This window comes from Sturnus vulgaris, chromosome 5 (genome assembly GCF_052056855.1).
Source record: "Sturnus vulgaris isolate bStuVul1 chromosome 5, bStuVul1.hap1, whole genome shotgun sequence".
Taxonomy (NCBI): Eukaryota; Metazoa; Chordata; class Aves; order Passeriformes; family Sturnidae; genus Sturnus; species Sturnus vulgaris.
The window spans coordinates 55276343-55296284 of record NC_142247.1 but is presented as its reverse complement, the minus strand read 5'-3'; the positions used below and the strand labels follow the sequence as shown (position 1 = coordinate 55296284).

The 19942-nt window shown below is 40.0% G+C and overlaps 2 protein-coding genes across 5 annotated transcripts in view; both read left to right on the top strand.

Moving 5' to 3' along the window:
* Positions 1 to 5618, top strand: part of TRABD (TraB domain containing) — a 33027-nt gene extending 27409 nt beyond the window's left edge. For all 4 annotated transcript variants that reach the window (XM_014877736.2, XM_088165761.1, XM_014877737.2 and 1 more), the window contains one exon: positions 1191 to 5618. In XM_014877736.2, coding sequence (XP_014733222.1) covers positions 1191 to 1365 — 175 coding nt within the window. In that variant the 3' untranslated portion in view covers positions 1366 to 5618. The remainder of the gene's footprint in view (positions 1 to 1190) is intronic.
* Positions 5619 to 7235: 1617 nt separating this feature from the next.
* On the top strand, positions 7236 to 18981 carry SELENOO (selenoprotein O). Its single transcript, XM_014877733.2, has 9 exons — positions 7236 to 7768; positions 9080 to 9283; positions 10219 to 10399; positions 13376 to 13506; positions 13833 to 14113; positions 14458 to 14608; positions 16354 to 16539; positions 17601 to 17757; positions 18436 to 18981. The coding sequence occupies exons 1-9, from the start codon at positions 7236 to 7238 to the stop codon at positions 18628 to 18630; spliced, it is 2019 nt and encodes a 672-aa protein (XP_014733219.2). The 3' UTR covers positions 18631 to 18981.
* The last annotated feature ends 961 nt before the right edge of the window (positions 18982 to 19942 follow it).

Below are 19942 nucleotides of genomic sequence, written 5' to 3'. Positions count from 1 at the left end.
ATATAAATAATTGGATTTAAAGCTTTTGTTTTGTCAGGACACTGCTGGCTCTGGCAAGTTAGTGTTGCAGTTGCTTGTACCCTATTTTTAAGTTTATATCTAAGAAATTACTTGTTTTAATGTGTATACCTAACTAGTTATGAGCTGGTTTAAACCATGTATCTGTTGAGCTCTTGCTTCAAAGTACCTATTAAAATAGATGTGTGTCCTTTGTAAAAGACAATTGAAGAACCAGTGTTGAGACTATGTATATCCCATAAAGCCACAAAGGTCAGGACTTCAAAAAGACAGGAGAGATTATAATGCAGCCTAGTAGTATTGATCTGTGGTGCTTTAGGAATATATACTCACACTTTCCTTATCACATCTGTTTATTGTGTTTATGTAACCATCTCACCCATCTCTGTAGAGCCTATGAAAACCAGAAAAGACTGACATCCACATAAATGCTATATTTAGACATCTAAAATATAATTTAGAGAGACTTTTGTTCTCTGGATTCAAGAATGCAAAGCACAGAAGTTCTGCCTGGCTATTTATAACTATCTTGCACGGCTAAGCCTCACCTGGAGTCACAAACTAGATGTCCATATTCCTCTGCACCCTTGCAAATAACCTGTACAATGAGGTTGTCCAAATCCGTGTAGTTGTGTGGTGGCTGTTGATTGTATCCTTGACAACACAGAACTGAATAGGCCAAAGACCAAATGCATGTCTTCAAGCCTGCATAGATGCTTTCTCATCAAATTGTAGGCTCTGAATTGATTGTCTTTACCATGCCAGTGCCATAACTGAGCAGAAGAGCTACTAGTATCTTTCACAAGACATTAATATTGCATTAACTTGATTTTCTGAAATAACATGAAGCAAATGACATTCATAAGAGTGCTATATTTGTAACTTAGTTTTCTTTAAACTTAAGTAACAAGTAATGCTTCCTAGTCATTAAGAGTGACATAATGCATAAGTAGAAAAGGCTTTGTTTGTGTTTATTAATTTTTATTGTTATTTAATTGTGTGTAGCCCTTGAACTTGAATGAATACATTGTTCATTCATGACGCGTCTGTTACCTGAAAATTTCCTGCACTATGGGGAGGAAGGGGAGAAAAGATTTTTTTCAAGCAGCAAAAAATAAGCCTTCTGTTTCCAGCTATGCAAATATTAACATCGTTTTCTATCTTTTTTTCAGTGTGCCTCCTCCATCAGCTTCAAGTAAGATTTTGAAATTTGTTTTAAAAGCAACAGTTTTTGGACTGCTGGGATATGGCTGCTACCGAATAGGTCACAGGACAGTTCAGTTTGTTCTCTCAATGCCAGCAACACAGAGCTATCTTCAGAGGCTGACAGAGGTGCCTCAGCAGTGAACATCAAGTAGAGGCTCTGTGTGAAGAAGGTGGCTGAAGACAGGCTGATGGAGGCAACGTGTGAGCTGGACTGAAGGATGAGGATTCTAGTCAGAGCTGATTGATGCTGAGCAACACTCAATCACTATATAATAAAATATTTGATACACCAGCTATGATCTAATCAATAGTTTTGATTCTTGATAGGTGTGTTGCATGATACTAGATGATTCCAGATTGAGGTGAAAGAAATGTGTATGCAAATATATATATATTATATGTGCATACTATATACATGTATACTATATATATGCATTATATATAATATATATATATATATATATAACTGATGATGTAGTACAGGCAGCTTAAAGGATGTGTGTTCATGGTTCCTTTTCCAGAGGAAAGAACAACAAAGTTACCTAATGGGCTGCATCTCCTCTGAAGTTCAGGGACACTTGAGTGATTCTTTGCTTTTTTTCTTAGGTATAATAATACCAAGTGTTTGTTTCTGGTGCCAGACACTTTTACACATAATTTAAAAGGACATCTTCTCAATGTGTGTTTTATACCTAAAACATTTAGATTTTTTTAAACTTAAGAGCTTTCCAGAAATTTCATAGTTGTACAGGCTGTCATACGTACACGGCTCAAATTTTTTACAAGCCTTACTGAAGAACAGGAATGTTGCCTTTAGATTGCATCCCTTGTTACCACCACCACAGTTGAATTGTCTTTCTTCTGCATAGAGAAGATATAGCCACCCCATCGGAATGCAATGTTGTTTGTGTCAGATGTTTACAGGACGCTCTGTTCCTTTAGATTAGCTTATTTAAACTGTATTATTTAGCCAAATCCTGCTGGTTTCAGTTTTGTAAATTTAAGAGACTAGAACTACTGTACAATTTACATTTGTTTCTCAGACCTTTCATATTTGGCATAAAAAGCTTGGAATTAACCTGCCCCTTGTTTTTGCTACATGAAAATATTTTATTTATCGATGTAATTTCTTGGTGGATGAATAATTTAATAGGAAAGCAGTGTTCAATTTAGTTTTTCAATCAACTGTAGCATTTAATTTGGATTACCTGCTGTTTATACATAGAATTATGGGTACTACAGACTGCTGTTATTTTATTTTTTAATTATCTGGAACACTCATCCATCATCAATCTATTTCTTTCTTTCTTTCTTTCTTTTTAAATCCTAGGTTCATATTTCACTGGAATTTTTTTGTACCTTCCCTTTTTACAGGATTGTCAGTGATTGTAAAATGCCCTTGGCAATCAGCTAGTCCTAGTTCAACAACACAGATAACATTGTCATATCAGAGTTAACCTGATGCATTTGAATGGAAGAGTCGAATTTGCTCCACAGGCTCATACACAGTTGCTCATTGCTTAAAGTGAGGTTCTTATCTGTATTAATTTCTTCCGGGAATGAAAGCTGGGAACCAGTATGTGAGGCAGGAAGAGGAAAAGGTGATTTTGTGTTTTTTTCAGTTGGTTCAATAAAATCCAGAAACAACTTTTAATAGGGTATATTTCCAAAAGCTTGTGTTGGAAATGGTTCCTTACAGTCTTTTATTTGCTGAAAGTATGTACATCTATATTCTGTACAGTGTAGTTCTTTTTTGAACTTTTAAAATTAAGGGCCTGATGCTCCACTCTGTGATGGCATTAACTTTGCTGGGAGCTGGTCTGTCCATGCAACCTGATGCTTTTTTGCCTTGCTCTTTGAAAATTTTATTTTCCAGTTCAGTTCCAGAGCAGCAAATTATTAAAGTGCATGTTTAACCTTACTGAATTTTAATCCAATTCTGCAGAGCTCTTAAGATGATGCTAGGTGCTTTTCTGTGTCTGGGCCTTCCAGATGTCCAGGGAATAAACCTTAACAAATGAGAATGACAGCAATTCATGCTTCTAGGACACAAAGTGTAAATGATAATACAGAAAGCAGTGGGGCAGGTCCTTTTATTTTCTATTTATTAGTGCTTAAGAAACCACCAGCCATCTCTAGCAAGAGGAAAAGCAGCATTTGTAAACAATTTATAGAAGAGTAGTGACTGCCTGAATTTTGATTCCTGTTTTTTAAAAAAATTACTATCTTGTTTACAATTAAGCAGTCCTATTTGAATAATTCTATTGCATTTAATGTACATTTTTAAAAGATGGAAGCAAAAGCTTAAGCTCACTCTTCTCCTGGCTTTACTGACGTACCAAAATGTTGTTCTGTTGGTTATTTTCTTGAGAATATTTTGCTGGTAGAATAAAATATATGGATATTTTGCTTTAAGTTATCTACAGATTTTAAAGTATCTGCAGGTATTTTAAAAGCTCTGTAGGTCTTTGATATCTGTGCTCAGGTAATTTTACACAAAGGAAAACAAATCTAAGGTGAATTTTAGATAGGAGCCTTAATCTTGGGTGGGACTAATGCTAAATGATTGTCATGGAGCATTCTTGCAAACTTGATGTTTTATGCTTTTTAGCCAAAAGTGATTACCATCTAAGGTATCCATTCGTTATTCAGTTATTCTCTTCAGTTAGTACCTTAAGTCTATTGTTTCAATCTTTTTTATTTTTTTTTAACAAAGCATATCAGCAGATTCTTCAGGGTACCTCCTTGTGGATGGAGAATTTGCAATTTATCTTCCCACTGTTGCAAATTGGCAGATCATATACATGCACTGTTTATTCAGTGGCACTGGAGAGTGATGAATTTGCAGAACTAACAACGTGAATCCATACACAAATTCATGATGTTGTATATTCAATGTGTTGTACTGTTTATATAACATAAATCTGTGTTTTAGGTCCATTCTTTTCTGTTCTAGTCAGTCCTTTCAGTGTTAACAGCATCCTATAAAATTTAAGTGTATGTTGAATTGTCCCAGCCCCGCCTCAACCTTATGAAGCCATATTGTATTTTTTTGGTGACATGTACATCTGTTTTATGCATTTGTACATGTGATGTAAATTTGAAGTATTTTTAACAATGTGTGCCTTTAAAGTGATTTAAAGTAAACAGCAGTATGTTCTATTATATTAAAAAATAAAATATTTTAACCACCATTTCTGTTGAAGCTATTTATTTTCCTAATTAACCAGTATTTTTTTTTGAGAGCAAGCACTGATTAGATCTAGTATAGGATAATGCCACCATTTAACACATTTTCCTGGAGAACATCAGTTGAACTAATTACCTCCTGCTGAGGGGCGTCTTAGTGTAATACTGAAGCAGGGGACTGACTACCACATGTAACTGGTTAAGAGGAAAAAGATGAGTTTCCCTGTCCCACTGAAAACATAGGGAGACTGCTCAACGTGAGAACATAAAATCAGAGTCCTGAGTTAGGCGTGGTGAGTTGCTTTTCTTTTCATGTCTCTAGTGCTCAGTCTTCCAAGGAGCTGACAGTTGTAGGTCCCAGTCTGGCAAAACACTCCAACATTGGCTTCACATCAGGCACAGTCATTTGTGTTTAAAGTGCTGTCCTCCGTGTAGGAAATAAAGATCCTTTCAGTGCAAAAGATGTTGAATGAGTGGCAAAGAACTTTATCTTTCAAATTGACACAGGTAAATCAATATGCCCATTACTTTAAAAAAAGTATTAATCCGTAGAACTTGTATTCATGTATATGATAAGCTGTATTCTATACAGATAACGTACCACCTGTTGGTACCCTTTGTCAATCAGTGGTCCATCTTTTTTGATTGTGTGTAAAGCAAAATGCAGCCTATTTTGCCTTGATCAGGCAAAGTCGCCTCCAGCTGCAATTGGAGCTGTGGCTGCAAAGAATTTCTGGTTAAACCATTTAGGTGGAAGAAAAAACTTCGGCTGCTGTAGTCCTGTAGTGTCCCCGGGAGCGGCAGAGAACATGGCACAGCAGCTCGGCTCTGGAGCAGTGCTCTGTCAGACAGCCTCAGGTGGCACCTGGCAGCTGCCTACTTTGGGTGTGTATTGTTCACCAGCATTACATTGCACACTGCTGGCCCATGTCATGTTTGAGGTGTCTTTTCTATACTGAACAAAATCTTAAAATTGACTTTTTGAGGTGTGTTAAAATGTCTGTGTTTCCATTGGAAGCTGTATTTCTGTGTGTATTGTAAAACATCTAAAAAACTGAGAAATATATCGAGTTACCTCAAAGTGCCAGGCAGTGGGAACTACACATGGAAAAGAAACAGCACATTATCACTTGTGTAACTCTAAGATACTCATGTATGTATTTCACTGTTTCTTTTTAAAAATGGAAATAAACTTTAATTTTGGACTTGAGTGTTTTAAGACTGACATTTTTGTGGAAGCTTTTAAGTACTGGCGGGAGAAGGGTCAGACTGATGGACAGACTTCAGCAGGGTGCTGAGCCCATGCTGTGGAAATGCACATGGAAGATATCAAGCACAGGACAAAAGTAGCCGCAAAGATCCACAGAGGAAATCAGTCTACTGACTCTCCAGGTGAAAAAATGCACCAGCTGTGTATATCCTCACACCAGCAGGTCTCGTTGCGTCCATGTGTATGTGAGGACCCCAGGAACAGCTGAAGCAGCTGTCCTGTTCAGCAGCTCCCCGCTGGAGAAGCTGCCTGGGGCTTTTCTAATTATCCGTTCCCTCCTCGCTTGCCTTGTTCCTGCTGCGGAGTGGAGCTTTCTCTATTCTAGGGAGGCAACAGCAGCAAAGATGAGGCTACCCTTATCCTCACTCCCAGCAGAGAAAAGGCTGGGAACTGGGGGGGAGGGGGGTGTGCTGTTTTCCATCACAGGTCCTTTGCGTCCTGGCCTGGCTCTGGCTTCTCTGGCTTCACCACCCTGCTGGGGGTGACTGTGCTGCAAAGCGAGCAAACACTTGCTTGTGCTTATTGGAAGTTTTGTCTGTCGGTTTGTGTAGTATGACACGGAAAAGCTGTAGTGATGATAGGGGCAGGGAGAAAGACGCACACAGCTACTTTTACACTTGCCTTATCCAAGATACTTAGTACTTGTGTATTATGACTAATGCGTGAGGGAAAGTGGGAAGGATCAGACCTAAAAACAAAACAAACTAAAACAAAATAAACAAACAAAACCACGAGAAAGAAAAATAATTATTCCAGCTAGGTGACATTCTTTCAGTGGTAAGATGTCCCTGCTTCTGGCTACAGAGATGATTTACAAACTGGACAAAAAAATGAAAAGTGATATTTGATTAGAGAGGGGTGCTTATTAACGTGATGTGTCTCTGCAGCAGCTAAGCTGCACATCTGCTTTCTCCAGGGCCAGGAGTGTTCTGTTCCTGGAGCTGTGTGTGGGCAAGCCTGACAAGGTTGTTCAAGGCTTTAAGTTTGTTCAAGTGCAGCAGGGTTCTGGATGTGCATCACCTGCCACTGGGCAACTCCCTCTCCCTGCTGCCATCACCATGCTCTTTCTGTTACGGTTACACCCCAGTTCTTTAGAGCTGAGACTCACGTTTAACTGGAAAGTACAAGTAATATAATAATTTAGTGCCATCTACTGTCTGCAGATGGTTTACCGCCTATGTCCGGGTTTAAGCGGAGGTATCCACTGGACCATTCAGAGAAAGCAAGTGTGCACACCTTGGAAAGGTTTGGTCTTGACCCACCACTGCGGTAGCTGCTATTAACTGAAATAATACAAAACAGGAGCATTCTGACTAAGTACTGACTTGCAGCATACATTGGTTTATCTTTTCTCTTCTTGTGGGTACAGCACCCCCGCCATCCGCCGATGCCTGCTGCCGCCCGCCCCTCGTACCGCCTCCGAGCGGGCTGAGCGCCCCGCCCGCCGCCGAGCGTTATCCGCCGGGGCCAGCCCCGCTCCCGGCTCCCCGCTCTCCGGGAGCGGTGGCTCCATGGGCGGGACTCGCCGCGGCCCCGCCCCCGGCCCCGGCGCATGGACTCGGTGCTGCGTAGCGCTCGCCGCTTCCCTCCGCGGCTGCTGCGGGTGGCGTCGGGCCGGGCCCGGCGCGGCTCCGCTGGTGCGGCCATGCAGCAGCCCGAGGGCGGCGGGAGCTGGCTGGGTGCGCTGCGCTTCGACAACCTGGCTCTGCGCTCGCTGCCCGTAGACGCCTCGGAGGAGAGCGGCCCGCGGACCGTGCCCGGCGCCTGCTTCGCTCGGGTGCGGCCCAGCCCGCTGCAGAACCCGCGGCTCGTGGCCATGTCGCTGCCGGCGCTGGCGCTGCTGGGTCTGGAGCCCCCCTCGGCCGACCCGGCGGCGGCGGAGGCCGAGGCCGCGCTGTTCTTCAGCGGGAACCGGGTGCCGGCGGGCGCGGAGCCCGCGGCGCACTGCTACTGCGGCCACCAGTTCGGCAGCTTCGCGGGGCAGCTGGGCGACGGCGCCGCCATGTACCTGGGCGAGGTGCTGGGCCCGCGGGGCGAGCGCTGGGAGATCCAGCTCAAGGGCGCCGGCATCACCCCCTTTTCCCGGTAAGGCCCGGGCGGGACGGGGCCGGAGCAGCGCCCGGTGCCCCGTGCGTGGCTCGGGCGCTGTGAGGGGAGCACGGGGATGGACTTGCCGGCCCGCAGATCGCCTTAGTGAGGGGCTGGTGCCGTGCTGAGGATCGTTCCCCTGAGGCAAGGGTCATCATCTAAGCCCTCGTGATTGTTTGTTTTTTGTTGAACTTTGGCAGCAGCGAGTGTAATGCTTAAATGCCAGATCACGAGGTGGCAAATTTTTCTGCTGGAAAACAAGAGTGTAGCTGGATCTCGTTCAGGTGGCACGTTTCTTCTGTCCGTGGTTATCCTCCCGTGCGGGTTTCCTCCTTTGGGAGGATGCAGACCATGATGACAGTGGAGAGAGCAGTGTATAATTGCTGCCCGCACAGATGGTATTTCAATGTGGGTGTTTGGTTGTGCTGCTGGTCCTTCTCCCCACTCTTCCCAGCTGTGGGACAGAGTAGTGGGAAAATCCCCAAAATTATAAACTGACCAAATCCCTGCAAGTGATCGACATGTTCGTTAGTCACATTAGCCTTTATATGCTTTCAGTATTTTTTCAGGTAATTTTTCCCACTTGAACTTTCCGTATTTACTGTCCCAGCTCTAAACAGGCTCGGTAACACCTTAATTTCATACATGTAGTCCTCTGAAGGCTTTCTTCAGGTCTGTGAAGATTAAGGAAATTCCAGATATGGTGGTAGCTTTGTAGATCTGCCCTGGACAGCTCTCCGGTTTGCCTGTGGCTTTGGAAGTGCTAGGAATGTGGGCTGAGAACCAACCCGTGTCTGTTCCATTTGCTTAGTATCTATTAAATAATCTAGTTTGTGTGTTTAGGTGGTTTGTTTTTTTAAATGCAACTGTTTTGCATCCTCATATTTGGGACCCCATTTCTTGATTGCTCACCCAGAAAGATTCAAAATAATATTTTTCATTGTATTTCATTTAATTAAGAAGAAACCACAGACTGGATATACAATATATGAAATAACTATAGCTGTCCAAATTAAAAAAAATATATAAAGACTACCAATAAAACCAACATAGTTAATAATTAGAAGGGATATGTGTACCTGGAAGGTTTTTTCTGTTACATGTGCTCTTCATTGCAAGTTGTTGTGTCCATCTAGTTGAACTTTAACAGAAGTTTGAAGCCCTTTTCTTTTCACGTCTGCCACTACTTTTTTTGTGTGAGCATGGACAGACTGTGCTACTTTTAGGCTTTTATTTCTCTATTGCTCCGGAGGAGAGAGGAGTTCCTGTCTTTATAGCCTGAAACTCCTCTGTGTCTTCTTGCTGCAGACAGGCTGATGGTCGGAAGGTCCTGCGGTCGAGCATTCGGGAGTTCCTGTGCAGCGAGGCCATGTTTCACCTGGGAATACCAACAACACGGGCTGGCACCTGCGTCACGTCCGACTCCAAAGTTGTTCGGGACATCTTTTATGATGGGAATCCAAAAAATGAAAGGTGTACAGTTGTTTTGAGAATAGCCTCTACATTTATAAGGTAGAAGCCTATTTTGTTGATCTGTTTTGTTTTGGTTTTTTCCATTTAAAACTAAGCAGTCTTTCAAAATACCATTTTAAGTGTATTTCCCTAACAGCACCATTTGTGTATTTCTTGTTCTGGAGGCTTGGAACTTCTTTTGCTGGGCTGTAGGAAGCTGCTTTTCTTGCTCAGCAGAAGAGATGGGCTGTTGTCTTTGCATTGAGACAGATAAATACTAGGGTTGCTGGCCTGGTAGAAAGAAGAAGTAAGTTCAGCAGACTTAGAAGAAGAGATTTTTCATGTTTACTCCTGTACAGAATACATGATTTCTTTTTTTTATGTAGTGGTGGTGGATTATAGCTCTATCCTTAATTCTAGTTCTAATGCAGTACTTTGAAAGTTTGGGTGTACTTTCCCTGCTTGAGAAATGTGTGAGGTTCCTGCTGCAGCAGAAGCTATTAGGCATTTCAGGAAGTTGCATTGCTTCCTCTTAGGTTGCAGAATATTAGGGGAAGGTGAGGTATAAGGAATATGTGCTTTCATGTGTATGTGTATATTTGTGTGTGTTCATGTGTGTTTACATATCTGGAAAATACATCTGGTATGCTTGATGTACAGTCTAGTATTTAAAATAAGTCCAACTTCTACATATTTGCAGGATACAATTTTTTCAGTAGAAGGAGTTGTAAGAAACTTTAATGAGCTTATGTTCAGTACTGGCAGAGTTGGTCAGTTTAGTTATATGTGGATATAGGAGTTTCCTTTCACCAAGTCACTGAGCCTCACTGCTTTCAGTGTAGGACTCTTACAGGTCTTTTTCTCTCACCTGAAGAACTGGTGTTGAGAGATGATGTGCTGTCATTGCAACAACAGTGAATGTTTTTATTACGTGCAAAATCAAATTATATTAATAGTATGAGATAATTCTCAAATGTGTTTTTATTTTGAAACAGATTTGGCTCTTTTGAAATTTTTAAACCCCCTGATGAATACACTGGACGCAAGGGTCCCAGCGTTAACCGAAATGATATTCGAATACAGATGCTGGATTATGTGATCAGCACTTTCTACCCAGAAATCCAGGAGGCTTATTCAGACAACACTATTCAGAGGAATGCTGCTTTCTTCAAAGAGGTAAGGAAGATGAGATTCTTTTAATAAATCCATACCAGTAATCTTTAGGAACTTTTTTTTCATCTGCAAGCACAGATGACTGGAGTCGGTTAGTACTTTGTATGATTGCATTGTGTGAACGCTTCTTTGAAGAAAGCACTCTTCATAGACCTGCTTATTGATGAAAGCAGTATTGATATTGATCTAACCAGTGAAAACAATTTAACCTTCCTAATGGTAAATCATGATTTCCCTGCTTTGGGGGAGCTTCCAAAGGCTTGTCTCCAATTCCTGGGATTGTCTTAGACTGTGAGGGGGAGTTCTGGCTCTGACTGGCTCAGTTGTTGGTGCTGAGACATCACCTGCAAGGCATCATTTTGTAAAATACTGAGAATGCTAAGTCTCATTTTCCAAATTACAAACAGGAACGTTGTCTGCAAATCAGTTTGACCACAGATTTTAGAACTGAAATGCTTAAAGGCGGTTGAGCACTCTTAAAACTGGCCAGCAGACAGAGTAATTAAAAAATACCAGTGTCTAGTATTTGACTAGTCTATCTGAAAGCTGTTGTGGTGCTTTGAAATCTGAAATTATCTGGTATGGACTGAGGGAATGGCTGCAGCATGATGTACTTCCATAACAGATCAATAAGAGGCCAAAAGCCAGACTTGACATTCTATGGTTTGGTTTCCTTCCCTTTTTGTTTTTCTTTACCACAACCTGTGCATACTTGCATTAGTTCTTCAAAGCAAGCTGTGGCTTGGTTCACCACTATGTTCCAAAGAATTTAACTCTGCTAGACAAGCCCTTTGTGTGTGAACAGTTGGGGTTGATGAGGAGAGCTGTGGCTTGTCACTCACTTTATGTGTGTCCAGCTCTGTGGCTGATGACAGAAAAGTCATGGAACTTAGGGACCTTTGTGGGGGGTTGTGTGTATGCCCAGTCCTGCCTCTTTCTGCTTTTGGCTGCCTTTCCTGGCCCAGTAACTACTAATTTGCTTCTCCTTCCTCCCACCCATATTCCTAGCAACCTTTTCTTGTTTCCAGAGATCCATATTTTGTTTGTTGTGCTCCTCGTGCCACTGCCTGTCCACACTCCATGTCTGTGCTATCATTGCCTCCTCATGTTTTCTCTCATCCTTAGTGGAGACTTTTCAGACTTTTCTCCACCTGAAAAACACCCCAGTCTGTTCTTCTCTAACTGAACAAAAACATCCATTGGCAGGCAACTGCTGTCACTTCAACTCTGTCTTGTTTTATCATTCTTTCTGCACTGTGGAGGAAAAAAGTACAGGTGACTGCATTTCACAGCACTGTCTAGAAAGCAGACATCTGTACTTCTCAATTTATAGCTGTTTTTAAATTTAAATTAGCATGTCCTGACAAGCTGACAACTTTATTTATAGATACACCATACTTGCCTTCTAGTTTGGCTAGCTGTAGAACAATGTTGATCAAAAATAATAAAGGTCAGAGGATGCAGAGCTGTCTGTTCATTATCAATATGCCCATCTTTGAGTGGCACCCAGGCTTTAGTTGCTTTTGGGCACTCTTATCAGGGGGATTTCTTTTTACCAGAACCCTGGTAGTGTGCAATGCATTCGTACAAGGACTGCCTTACCAGTGGAGTGCTTTCATCCCAACCCTGGTGGCCAGGATTTTTTCACTTTCAAATTTTTCATTTTCCTGGCACAGAGCCGTTGTGCAGAGTGTGCCTCTCTAACTGGTTCATGGCCTAGGTAATCAATTTTGGACACGTGGAGCTTGCTGCTGGCTTCCAACTGCCCCATGAATCAGCGTTCAGGAAAAAAGAGTAAAGTACCTAGCATGAGAATATTAGAAAAATTAGAAGTGTGGGATCTCAAGGTAAACCAAAAGGTTCTCTTCCATGCATCATTTGTGGTTTTCACTACCTGTCAAGGCAAGATTTGCCTGATTTTTCTTCTTTGTTTTACTACATGTGTTTTTTTAGAAAAGGTAGAAAAATTCTGGATTTGAACACAAAGGCATAGAAACATCTAAAGAAACAATTTGTAGATTTTTTTTTGAGCTTTAATGAAATACAGCTACACTGCAGCATGGAGAAAATAGTTTGTTTTGAATTTCTGTGCATTGTAAGCTTTTTGGGAAGAATGATTTTATCTATAAAAATAATTTTATTTAAAAGTTTTAGTGAACAGCTATGCAAAATTTTTACTTACAGTAATTTAGTAAAGTATTTGCAACTAGTTTTATTTTCAAACCATGTTAGCTTCCTGACTTTTAGATTTTCAGTGTTGTAGTTGACAGATGGGTTAATGTATTTAAATAACCAGGACTGTTTTAAAATATTATGCTATTTATTTGAAGGATGGGGCACATGCAATGATTTTAGTCAATTCCGTAAAAATACTTCTCAGTTAAGCAGTTCAAAATTACTGATAAAGCATGCATTTGGTGAAGAATTGCATTTAAATAAAATTGTCGTTCTTGCAGAATTTTTATTTAATCTTGTAGCCTTATTTCCACTCTTAGAACATGGAGATAAATGCTTATCAGTGCTAAAACCTGTTTGCAGGAAATCGTTTTTTAGTCAGCCCTTTAACCTCCCTGTAAATGAGCCCTACATACAAGGTAAACCAAAAGACTGCACCTGCTTAGGTGATTTTCTGCCTATACTCATTAAAATTGATAATAGGCAAGATAATATATTTGCATAATGATTAGATTAGTATGCAAGTCTGATGTGAAACAGTTTATTTCAGTGTTCTGTCTTCAGTGCATTTGAAAGCTGTTCAATTGACTGGCAAGGCAAGCATGGAAGGAGAGGAGTGGAGGCAAATGGAAATGGGAGGCAGAGAAACAGGGGGACTAACTGACAGGAGGAGAGGGGCAAACTGTCCTGAAGTTATTTGTGTGTGTGGCATACTGCCAGAATCTGCTCAGTTCAGACTGGGAAATACATGAATGTATTGGAAATGGGTTGTGATGAGAAATGAACAAACATCCTTTCTTTCAGATAACCAAACGGACAGCGAGATTGGTGGCTGAATGGCAGTGTGTGGGGTTTTGCCATGGCGTGCTGAATACAGATAACATGAGTATAGTTGGACTAACCATTGACTATGGCCCTTTTGGGTTCATGGACAGGTCAGTGTAGCATCGTTGTTTGAAATATGCATATGTTCTTGCTATGTAGGACTATCCTGGTGTTTGTGGTTGCTTTAATAGCATAGCTCTAAAGAAGATTTTAAAATTATCTTTATGGCAAAGGAGATTAAGGTAGTTCTAGTTGTCCTGTAATTCTTCTTGTCAATGTACTGTTAAGAGTGTTCTTGTAGCCTGTGGCATTGAGAAAAGGAGTGTTTTCTTTCAAATTTTAGTTCCTAGAGCAGACTAAAATAATAAAAGTATTATTTCTCACAATGTTGTTGTCCAGATAACTAGAAGAATGCTAACTGTTTCTTCTCTTGTAGGTATGACCCTGAGCATGTTTGCAATGGTTCTGATAATACAGGGCGCTATGCTTACAACAAACAGCCAGAGATTTGCAAGTGGAACCTGGGAAAACTTGCTGAAGCTTTAGTTCCAGAGCTGCCCTTGGAAATAAGCCAGCTCATCCTGGAAGAGGAATATGATGCAGAATTTGAGAAACACTATTTGCAGAAGATGAGAAAAAAACTAGGCCTAATCCAACTGGAATTAGAAGAAGATAGTAAGCTGGTGTCTGAACTGCTTGAAACTATGCATCTCACAGGTTGGTGAATGGCACAGAAGGTGCTTATTTAACAGCCTATCAGAACCTATTATCAAATCAAAATACAATTTATATCTTGACCTTAAAAAAAAGTAGCCTTTGCAACTACATTATTATCTGTGAGAGGAGCAAGAGGCTGAAAATAATTACCTTATTGTGAACTGTGGAGTAGTTGTTGCCTTATTCAGGGCCCCTGTCTCACATTTACACCCTTACTGAGAACAGTTTATTTGCCTCTTTAGAATGGTGACCTGTACTGCTGTAGGAGGAGGTAGGAAGGAGGTGTGGGAACTGCATTCCTACTGATTTATTAATTGCATCACTCATACAATTCATTTTTTCAGCTGGAGACTTCACAAATATTTTTTACTTGCTGAGTTCATTCTCAGTAGACATTGATCCTTCAAAATTTGAAGATTTCTTAGAAGAGCTTGCAAGTCAGTGTGCTTCTGTGGAAGAACTGAAAGTTGTTTTTAAACCACAGATGGATCCAAGGTATTACTCTGCTTAAAGGCTTTTGACTTTTGCTTTTAGTTTCATTATAACCATAATGAACTCTGCATGGAATGTAATATTTCACTGATTTTAAGATTGGAAATGTCACTATTAATTAGATGCATCATGATATATAGCAGTGACTTTCAGCCGTCACTGGTTCTTGAGTTAAAGTTGTCTGAGCTTTTGCTTGGTCTTTTTTTTGTTTCCTTCCCCATCTCTGCTGACTTGAGACAATGAGAGTGCCAAATAATGAAGTGATATGGAAGTATTTTACAGAAGAAATGGGTTTGAACTACATGCTACTGTGTTCTGCTAGTGTACGATCAGCAAAAAACACTTTAAACTGCCAAAGTTCTGGTGTAAGAGTAACGTTTAGGTGGTGTAGTCTGTGCCCCATTTGTTCTGCAGTCCAGCTACTCTGAGCATGGAAAAATAATAATTCATGTTCAGCTGCTGCTTATAACAGTGATTGCACCAGTTTTTTACTCTTTGGAGATGGTGGAAAAAATTAAAGGTATTTTGGATGTACTTGTCTCCACCCCCCCTTATTTAGTAAGTGCTCCATGAAGGTAATGAACCTACCAAATTTTTCAGCTTTTGCTGTGTGTTGATAGCACAATACAAAGATAGCTTGTCTAGTAGAGATGGGACAGTATTTTTTAAACACTGGATTCAGGACTAGAGAAACATGAAAGGTGGCTATAAATCATCATGATAGGGATGTGACATTTTGGAGGGGAATAGTCCTATATTTAAGTGAGTGCATGACTGATTTCTTTTTTAATCCCAGCATTTGGATATCATAGATTGAAGCATGTCAGATATGTACATCAGATCTGGATAGTACTTTATATAAACTCAGAAATCAAAGCATCTGGCTTATCTCTGCTGACTAAAAGTAGGAAAATATAACTTGATATAATGAGTTGTCTGTTTTGAGGCCAAGATAAATGTTTCTTTTCTCCTTTGCTTAAAAATGCATTCTCAGAGGAAATAAAAACACCTTGTATTTTGATACGCTGCAACTCTTTTGTTTTTTATTTTATTGTATGCTATGCTGTAGTTATTAATTTAGGAAAAATACAAGCTATCATGGTATTGCAATATAAGGTGGAGCTGTTGTACAGCACTAGCTAACACAGTGAAATGTGAAAAGATGCAACCCTAGTCAAACTTGCAGCAAGTTGATATGGATATTGTTTGGAATTTATTACCAGAAAGCAGCTCTCAGTCTGTGATTTTGACTGGCTAACTAAATCAAATACAGTGTTGTCTCATGCAACTTAAATGAAGTATTTTTCCCCATATCATTTTGGTTTTTATTAGTACTGGCAAAAATAGTAGGTATTAAAGAAATAAAAAAACCTCAAACAACAAAACCTGTGACTTCTATATTGTCTTGTAATCTATGTAAGATTAAATTTTTAAAACCAAATTCCTTTCGAAGTTCAAAGAGTTTTGATGAGAATTGTGCAACTAAACCAGCGATCTTGAAAAACTGTTTGCACTTTATATACCACAGGAACATGAATTGAACACATGAAGAAGGGGGAAGAAACAGTAAAATTAGAATAATTCATAATAAAAATTGTTTTGTTAATTACGAATTTCTGTTACTTAACCTCTCTAGTGAAATCCTAGTTTGTTGGGAATGGTTTTGTATCTGCTTTGATCACAAAGGGATGGTTCTTGACAGGCAGCTCAACTTTAGTCTCTAACACATTTGTTCTTTTTGTTCCCAGACAACTGTCAATGATGCTGATGTTGGCTCAGTCTAATCCTCAGCTGTTTGCATTAATTGGAACAAAAGCAAATATAAATAAAGAATTGGAACGCATTGAAGAGTTCTCTAAACTGCAGCAGTTAACAGCAGATGATTTACTTAGCAGAAATAAAAGACACTGGAAGGAATGGCTGGAGAAATACAGGTAAGGTTTCTCGGTATTGATAGCACTATTATATTTCTGCATTTTGAGAACAACGTGCAGGTCTCACAAAAGACACCCTGTCTCAAATATAGATTGGGGGATGGGGAGGGCATACAACTCAAGAATATTTCTACTGCCATAATCAGCGTCTTTGTTGCTGTGAAAGTTCAAGGGCATCTTTTTATTTTGTTTACTAGATTTTGAGGTAGTGTGAGGGTGTAGAAATCACCTAGCATCAAATCTAGTATGAAAAGTGCTTCAACAATATTGGTGTTGATTCTGACATAGACTAATTCCAGTTGTGAACTTTTAAGTGCTTAGTAACTATAACTGACTGACCTCTAATCATTCTATCCTTTGAAATTTTTTTCCTAAAGAAGAGTCTTTATGTGTTAATACAGAAAGCAAGTATTCGTAATCAAAAAGTTAAAACAGAAATAATGGCCAGGAAAAACAAATGTCCATACTGTTCTATAGCCTAAAAACTTAAGTGTTAGCAAGAGATTTTTTTTGTAAAGAAAACTCCTGAATAGAGTCTTAATTTTTTGTACTATGTGGATTAGGTCAGATCTTTCCTCACCCGGCTGCCTGTGATCTTGTTCTCCAGCAGGGCTGAGAGCTTTAGCAAGTATTACTGATAGAAAGTACCTCAGACTGCTCAGCTGTATTGCATCCCTCTGCTTTTACCAGAACAGCAAAAGCTTTAACCAATAAACAGTATAGAAATACTTGAAATACAGGACCTGAGAGTGTCAGGCATTGCAGAGCAATGCAGAGCAGACTATATCCCGTGTCTTGATCTGACTTTAGAGAATAGAGAAGTTGTGCTGTGCCGCTTCCTCAAGCCACGTCAGGACCTGCTGACTGTCCATAGTACTGCTTTTAAACTTAAGTGGTGTTTTATATTCTGCTGTCATGCTGCATTTTGTAAACTGAGAGGATTATAGATGATGTAGTATTTTTTAAGAACTGCAAACAAAATATCTCAAAACAAGAAAATGTGTCAACTTCTATGTGTGGGTCTTGGTAAAAAACAGTTGTGGTCACCTGCTTAATTTCAGAGTCCGTTTGCAAAAAGAAATAGAAAGCATTGGTAATGCTGATGCCTGGAAAACTGAGCGTGTGAAGGTCATGAATTCAAACAATCCAAAATATATCTTGAGAAATTATATTGCCCAGAATGCCATAGAAGCAGCTGAAAATGGGGATTTCTCAGAGGTATGCTATTATTGCTCTTTCTCTCTCTCTCTAGGCTTGTGTGAATATGTAGTGGTGCTGTCAATGACTGATAATATACCAGGCAAAATTTAGTCTGGATCTTGGGTAGTAAGGGGATTGGGAATTCACTGTTCAGGAAGTATCTATTGCTTTTGTTGAAACTGTAATTTTAATGACTGCAGTACAAATAATGGAATCAAAATTCTGAATCTGACCTTCACCAGCTTTTGTAGGCTGACCTCAGGACAAGATACTTAACACTGCTTTTACTGTCTTGAGAGTGGCTTGGAAGGTAGATGAGGATTAATTTACACTTGTTCCTTTCTGGAAAGTGTTATCTTTCCAAATTTACATCTTTCACCTGTAGACTTCAGCATGTGGAACATTACATGCAGAATATGGGAAAACTAGTTTATTTTGAGACATTACATAAGAATTTGTATTTAATATTTGCATTTCAAGTTATTTGAGCCTGAGTCCCATACAGATACAAACTCAGCCAGGTACAATTTTACAGTTTGCATCTTATGTGTATTGTTCATCTGTTTAATATTTGGCTTGTCTGGAGTTCATGTATTAAATACAATATACCTGTTCATTATTTGGCAAGAGGTTCTTCTCCATATCACTTTGCTTCACTTTTTAAATTCTTACAACTGTGCTGTGTTTTCACTATAGGTAAGAAATGTACTGAAACTTTTAGAACATCCATTCCAAGAAGCAGAAGGTTTCCAGGAGGTAAAGGAAGATGCAGAAGAAGAGGGAGCAACTGCTACAGCAGCCGTTAGGTCTCAAGAGACCAGAAGCAGACAACCTTATTGCAGCAAACCTCCACTGTGGGCTTCAGAGCTCTGTGTTACGTGATCTTCATAACTGCCTTGTTTTGTTTTTTGCTGTGAACTGAAGACTGATCCTCCTTCAGCAGCGAAGAATTCAGCAAGGCAAACAAAGTGCTATTAAGTTATTGAAACAACACTACATTTGGATGCCTCTGCAGCAGTCTTCAGCTGTGCTTAATTTGAAGCAATTGTGGATCATTGGAACAAACCAGTGCAAATCAACAGCCTATACACGTCAGTAATCTAAATGTTTAAATACTCAAAGTCTTTCCTTTATCCTCACTACATTGCAAGTAAAAAGTAGTATTTTATGTTGAGGCAGGCTGAACTTCAAACATCCAAATGGAGTTGTTGTTACATGAAGACAAAAATGGCAAGTCAAGAATATGATCTGTTTTTGTCTGATATCTTAACTAATAGTACTTCTAACACTTATTTACCGCTTTCTCTATGCAGAAACTTTTAGTCCTCTTTAGCAGAGGAATAGATTCAGTGTTGCTTGTTTGAAGCTTTAATTAAGTAGTTCATTTCTTGTGAACTTTCATATTGGTATTTAATCATTATCAATTTTCTAAGAATTTGTGCAGGCTAGAATTTGGGGGTAGCAACTGAATTTTTTTAAGATCAGAATTAAGGGAGATTACATACATTTGCACTTGAAAACTTGGTGGTGAAGTTTATTCATGTTCAGTATGTTTGCACACAACACCCAAAAATATCTACTAAACTCAGGAGTGCAGTTTGTAAGCCAGCTGCCTCTGGCAGGATCCATAAGCCAAATTAGTGTGAGCCTTAAATTACCTCAGCACTCAAATCCAGGTTTGCTGTATTTATTTCTGTGCTTCTAACAGAATCTGCCTGTTTGAGAAGTGTGCAGGTGAGGTACCTACTCATCACACTGGTCAGTGGGATTCTTCCACTCCTTCTCTACTCCTGCACCATTTAGTTTGGTTCTGTGGTTGACTGTTTAGGAGCATGCTATTTGAGCTTGGGTAAAAGATGGAGGATGTGGGAGGTGAAGAACTGACTTGCTTGCAAGTTACTTACATTTCAGTTGAGGTTTCAGGGGAAGGTTGGTTGCTGTTGCAATTATTTTGAGACAGACTGGACTAGCATCACCACCAATCCTTTATTAGAAAACTTTTCATGCCTTCTTTCAATGTACTTCTTTCTAACAACTCTGACTCCTTCCCTCATAGGCAGCTTCCCACAGTACTGACTCCTTTTCTTATAGGCAGCTCCACACAGCTCTGACTCCTTCTCTTCTCCTTCATGCCTGGCTAAACCCCAACCTGTCCCTTTCCCGGCTGCCTTACCCTGTCTGTCGCTCACACAGCACCTTCTTA